The sequence below is a fragment of the Lepidochelys kempii genome, chromosome 9, assembly GCF_965140265.1.
Source record: "Lepidochelys kempii isolate rLepKem1 chromosome 9, rLepKem1.hap2, whole genome shotgun sequence".
Taxonomy (NCBI): Eukaryota; Metazoa; Chordata; order Testudines; family Cheloniidae; genus Lepidochelys; species Lepidochelys kempii.
Window position 1 is genome coordinate 89,509,042 of NC_133264.1, and position 6,512 is coordinate 89,515,553.

Consider the following 6,512-nt stretch of genomic DNA (forward strand, 5'->3'; position numbering starts at 1 on the left):
ACAAGCTTGCACAGAATCTTGGCTAACAGGGCTATTTCTGTATTTTAAATTATTATTATTTCAGTGGCCGCTTGCTTTTTTCTCTTTTCAGTTAGATTGAAAGCTCTTAGGGACAGGGACTGCCAGTTTATACCAAGCCTAACCAAAGGATGATTTAACTAGGAATTGGTCCTGCTTCGAGCAGGGGGTTGGACTAGATGACCTTCAGGGGTCCCTTCCAACCCTGATATTCTATGATTCTAACCCAATGGGGTTCTGGTCCAGGACTGAGGCTCTTCTGCATATAGCAACATAAATCATAGCTCAGTTAAATAAGTGTCCCTCCGCAGCCCTGGGAACCCAGACTTTGCAAAAATGTGCTAATGCACAAGAACCAGGAAATCAGGGCTGAGGTTTTCAAGGATGCTCAAGGAATTTGGATGCCTAAGTCCCACTAATTGTAATGGAAATCAGGTGTCCAAGTCCCCTAGGCAACTTTGGAAGTCTTTGCCTAAGTGGAGTAGGAACTGAGCACTCTGTTCCCATTATCTGTGCCGAGTGAAATGCAGAGTAAATTAGACTAGTCGGGTTTAGTAGTCAAAGGCACTGTTGATAAAATACATGGGGATATTTTGTTTTATAAATATTTTTTAATGTGACTCTTCCTCTGTAGGTATAAAAACGTGCAGCTGAGGCGAGAGGGCATGGGATTGCTAGCTGTGACGTGGGATTCTGCACTGTAAACAATGGGAATGGGGGTATTTGTAAGTTGAACGAGTTTCTTCTTCTCAGGAACTTGTAATTATAGCATCAGTTTAAAGGCTCAACTGTGGTGGCATGTAGTAATATCACTGATAGTAAATGGGTCCATGTTCTTGCTCCCTTTGAAGTCAATGGCTAGCTCTCTGGGAGCAGAATCGAGGCTCAGACCAATGAAAAAATGGGAAAACCCCATGCCTTCAGGTTTTTCTGTTAGCTGCAGGAGAGAGACCCTGTGCTAGAAATCATTTAATTTGATTTTCAGTCAGTTTTGGACTAACTTTTTCAATTGTCATTTGCGTTTCAGTATTTAATACAGGGGTCACAAACACGCTGGCTGTCCTGTGGCCCACCATAGGAGCCAAGCTCCTTTCTGACCACATAAGGAATAGTTACAGGTGTTTATATTTTATTAAAACCCCTCTTCACATTATAGTTTTTAAAAAGTTAATACATTTTAATATTAATTAATTAAAGTCTTCCTTAGCAGAGACTTTTAGTAGCATACTATATTACTCTTCATTTTTTTCGTTTTTGACTATACTTTTGTATCGTTGTATGAAAAGGTTTCAGTGATGCGGCCCTCGGGCCAATGTACTGGTCCTCGTGTGGCCCTCGCGGGGATTTGAGTTTGAGATCCCTGATTTAATATAAATAAAATCTAGTTCTGCTGTGAAAAGGGATTATGGAAAAGTGGCGCCTTCTTAGGGCTGGTGTATACAGAGTATTCATACTGATTTAACTAGATCAGTTTAGAAGCAGTTCTAGTTAGATCCGTGCAGCCCCCCAGCGTGGACACAGTTATATTGCTATAAAGGCATTTTCTCCTGGTATAATTTATTCCCCTGTACTATATCTTTGTTTCTAAACCAATGGAGTTAAAGCAGTACAAAAAACACTGAATAGATCAGGCCTTACTTAAATAAATCCATTTTCAGTGTCAGTTACGTATCCTAACTGCTGAACTATGTCTTTATGTTTATTAACCCTGCAGTCCCAAGTCAACTAGGAGTCAGCTGGATTCTATCTCACATCATCAGTTGTTGTTTACATAGTCCTGGTCAGTTACAGTGGTGCAATCTCACTGAAGTCTATTGCCCAGGTATCACCGGGGGCCTCATTTGGCCTGCAGCATCTTTATTACTGGTGATGATGCGCAGCAAGGAAAGAAACTAGCTTGAGTCTCAGAGCCCCTCTTATATTTCCAGGGCTGGTAGTTAGAGGGAAAACATCATTTTCCCTTATAAATGGAGTCTAGAGAAGATGAGCATGAAACTCCAGAAGGCCATTTTACAGTCATTTCTCAAAGCAGACCCACACAATAAATAAATGGGACAGTTAAAAAAGATCTGATTCTGTGTGAAACCGAGGCTGGGGCAGCTGTTCATTTCAGGACACTCTGAGGCCACCCCAAAACTTAAAACAAGTTGGGCAAAGTTCCATTTTTCTGATAAATAACATACACTTCAGACGGGTGAGTAGAATCGGATTTACCTTTTTAATACTTACAAATCTGAGCAGTGATACATTAGAAAGAGGGATTAGTAACCACTCCCTTCTTTGTCTCTCTGGAGTGTGACTTCACCGCATGCCGCTGTACGTTAGTTTGTTTGTTGTTCTTATCTATGTACTCTTTCCATTTCTCAGAACAATGTGTCACCAGCTCCTCCTTCCTTTAGGAATCTGATCTAAGTTCCTTTCCTCTGCATGGAACCCACCTACACTAACTTCCGCCTAATCTGGCCCCCTTTCCCTCCCATCCAGGGCTCCGTTTATTAGTTTAAAATCTTCTAACCCAGGTGCAGAGAAGATGTCTAGCGCCTGACCTTTTCTCCACGTTCTGTCCGTCCTTTGGAAGTGCCAGAGCTGCTTAAACAAGCTGCTCCTCCTCACTCCACCATTTTCTCCGTGCTCCACCACCCACGTCAAATTGGGAACTTAAGCTTTTATTTGACCCAGCAAATAGCTTCTAGGAAAAGAAATGCGCATGATACTTTCCAGGGCATTTTGAAGGCACATGTAGTTTAGTGGCATTACCTGTTTTCTGTATTTTTTCCTCCGTGTTCTTCCTTAGCAGAGACATTTAATGAAAAGAGGATTTTTGTTTTTGGAGTTTCAGCGGCTGCTTATTCCCCACCTGAAGTCCAAATCCTCTGTGACATCTCACTGTGGAATGTGGAATGACACGCTGCTAGCTGTCTGTCCGAGGCCCTCCGAGAACCCTGCAGACAACAATCACTCTAATCTTACACCCTCACTGTGAGGTAGGGACGGGGCATTATCCTCATTTGGAAAAGAAAAAACAGGCACGGAGAGATGAAGTGCCTTGACCAAAGTCATGTGAAAAGCCTTTTGCATAGCCAGAAATAGACTCCAAGTTCTCCATCCAGTCCTGTGCTTTAACCACAAGGCTCCACTTCCTCTGTCACTACATCCTGTGACTTGTGCCTTTGGGTAGAGAGACACTAAGCAGCGAGAGCAGAAGAACTAAAGGTAAACTAGCACCTCTCGCCATACTGCTGTTCTCAGTTACAGCACTGGAGCAGGCAGGGAAACAATGTAAACGAAGCAGAGGAACCTGCTTATCCCGATGCTCTGCTTCTAGGACCGTGCCCTGGCCAACTACGCAAAACCTGAGTAAAGGGGCCTGTGCGGGGCACTTGCGTGAGGGCTGGGGTTGGCAGGCTGCACTTCTGGGTCTCCATGCTGGAGAGGTTCAGCAGCAGGAGAAATGTTTCAGTAAGAGACTTCCCTTGTACAAGCAGAATAGTTACTGCAGGGCAAATCCTGCCCCCCAGCTATGCGTGCACAATTGCTAAACAGTGGCCTGCCAGGAGAGTGGCGCACAAATATCTATGGGCAAGACCCAAGCCTGCGCAGGTTTTCAGAAGCCTTAGCCAATGGCTCTTGAGTAATCTCAGTGCACCAGCGGCCATTGGTTAGTCCGGGCTCAGCAAGTCTCCTGTACCAACCCTTGCCACCCAACTGCAGCCCCCTGCTCTCCTTCCCCGCTCCCCAGCCCCAACCAAGCTGCTCTTTAAAACTAGTTCACAGACAACATCAAGCTGAGTCTTAGCCACAAAGGACAATTTAAAGGTTTTGGAAGAATGAAAGTGCCTGTCTGTACATGCTCCTGAAGGATGGCAGTCTGGTGAACACCTGGGTCCTCTGTTCAGCACCAGAGCCACCAGCCCCTCTGGACAACTTGCAGTTGTTGTTGGTGTTCCACACCCCAAGCTGGGCCAGGTCTTCCTCTAAAGCCCCTGACAGCTCCTTCAGCTCCCTGGAGGCACCTGCTTTCAGGTACTGCCAGGCTTTGTGGCCGCTGTGGTCCCGCAGGCTCGTGTTGGCACCGTAGGCTCCCACCAACACCTTGATGACCATCTCGTGTCCCTGCAGGGCAGCCAGATGCAGGGGGGTCAGCCCACCACTGGCCGTGGGAATGTTGACATCTGCATGGTAGCCGTTCTTCTCTGCACAGGTGATCACCTCGATCAGGGCCTCATGGCGGCCATGCTTGGCCAGCCAGTGGAGGGCAGTGAACCCTGTCACAAAATCTCTCCTGTTCAGCAAGCTGGGATCCACGTCGAGCAACCTCATGATGCTCTCAGGGTCCCCCTGGGCCACAGTCAGCATCCACTCATGCTCGAGGGGGTCTAGGGCTAAGGACAAGTCCTCAGGGCTCTGTTCCAACCTCTGCTCCAGCTCTTGGTGCATCCCCACAGCAGGGCTGCTGCTGCTGGCTATCTTCTGAGCAGCTGCAAGCCACATGGCTCCCTCGGCTCCACTGCTCTGCAGCAGGACCTCCTTCAGGCCTCTCCGCCGCATGCTGCCCCGGCCTATGGAGAGCCTGGCCGCATCAGAGCTCACATCCCAGTTACCAGAACCTCTATTACTCCGGCCCAGGTTCCTGATCAGGTCCTTCTTGTGTGATGGGCGGAGATTCACGTTCCCTGCTGCTGCTGAGGAGGATGATAATGCCAGGACTGTGGGGTTGGGTGCCTGGCTGTCAATAAGTGCTTCTGCTTGAGACAGGGAGGCCTCTGGCAACACATGTGGCTCAGTGTCCTTTGGTACCTCCAGACTCTCTTCCCTCTGCATCCTGGCCATGAGGTCTCCTGCAGGCTTCACCATCCCCAAGATCTGCTCCCCCCGAGACATCCGTCTCCCTTTAAGGCATGGTTGAGGCTCTCTGTGCTGTTGGGGTGTGGAGAAGTGGTTCCCTGTCCCGTTGAGACTCTGACTCCAGGCTCCCCTCTAGAGCTTTCCGGCTGCAGAGCTTCCTGAGTCTGCCTTAGAAATGTTGCAAAGAGGAACCAGCATTTAGTTTCTGTGCTCAGGGGGAAGGCACTTGTGAAATAAGTTACAAGCAGCAGCAGATTCCGGGCTGCAGGCAGCACACCCTTCAGCTGATCACTGATTTTCAAAGACTTCACTGTCTGCCATTTATTTACCGAGGGACGCTAGAGCAATTCCCCTCCACTCCCAGCCCCTCCTCTCCAAACTACCTGCTCCCTGGTTCTTAAGATTCAATAAATCCCCAGACGGGCGCTGTGTTTTCTCTCCTCTCCAGATTTTGGTGGCTTGTATGATAACATAGCTACATGACAACCCACTGGCCAGCTGGATCTGCAGATCTGGGACCCGTTTGACTTCCTCCTTCCTACACACAAATCAGTGGTAACAGCAACCAAAAAAAAAAAAAAGAGCTCAGTCCATTCAAGCTGAAAGCAGGCAGTGAGTTTTTCACCGGAACGGCTGCCACTTACCTTTACAATTACTCCTGTGCTGGGTGGGGAAATAGAGCTCTGGGTGGGTGGTATTCCCAACCTGCCTCTCGCTGGGCACTTTGATGGCTGCTGCCAGCAGCAGGGCCCCTCCTCCTCTGCCCGTGGGTTCTCGACGCCTCTCCAGACGCACCAGCCTGCTCCTTGCCGAGTTCCTTTGTGTGAAGGTTGTCACTGGTAAGTTTTGCTGCATAGTAAAAGCTGTGGCAGGACCTTTGTCCTCCTTTTTGACTGAGACAGATTAAGCTGCTGCACGTGATTTTTCATTTCTGCTGCGGGCCTGGCATTAGCCTTGGCCATTGGTGATGTGAAACCGAATGCACCCACTTCCCAGAGAGCAGAAAAACACGCACTGGCCACAGCCCTAAAGCCTTCAGCCTGTGAAGGCACCACTGTGGGCCCCAAAAGAAGGGTTGCAAGTAAAACCAGTTGGGCCAGGCACTTTAAGGGATTCACCTCGAGCATAAACAGCCGGATGGTGCAATATCTCTTGAGTTAGCAATGCACAGGAATGAAAGTGAGAGAAGTGTGCGTTTGCAAGAGCTAGAGGTAACTGTAGGTCAGAAGGGGCTAGGCTAATCTACAGGCTGAATATTTCTAGGAGGTGCTGAGCAGCTTCTAAATGGGGATGTCTTCGTTCTTCCATTGAAAGAAACTCTAAAAATCAATGCGAGGCAGCTACTTCCCCTCCCATGGAAACTCCCTGTGATGAAGTGTGGTGTGCTCTGTGTGTGTGTGTGTGAGAGAGAGTGACAGAGAAAGATTGACTGACTGCCATCTGCGGGATGGAATCAGAACTGCCTGACTAGCAGCTAATGGAGATTCTTCCAACTCAAGTCCTAGTGGCTTGTGCTTTTGGAGCAGCAGGACCTGAGTCCTATTTCTTTCGTTGTCTTGAAGTTCTGACTGGCACTCTGTGCAGCAAAGCGACACCCCCAGCTATAAACGCGCACACGCGAAAAGATCACAAGAAATTCAGAGGGCTGC

The 6,512-nt window shown here is 48.2% G+C and overlaps 1 protein-coding gene across 1 annotated transcript; it reads right to left on the reverse strand.

Annotated features, from left to right (window-relative positions):
- Positions 1-2,208: 2,208 nt before the first annotated feature.
- On the reverse strand, positions 2,209-5,751 carry SOWAHD (sosondowah ankyrin repeat domain family member D). The gene is made up of 2 exons (XM_073361328.1): positions 5,508-5,751; positions 2,209-5,031 (listed from the first exon to the last, which is right to left on the reverse strand). The coding sequence occupies exon 2, from the start codon at positions 4,897-4,899 to the stop codon at positions 3,829-3,831; it is 1,071 nt and encodes a 356-aa protein (XP_073217429.1). The 5' UTR covers positions 4,900-5,031; positions 5,508-5,751; the 3' UTR covers positions 2,209-3,828.
- Between the last annotated feature and the right edge of the window lie 761 nt (positions 5,752-6,512).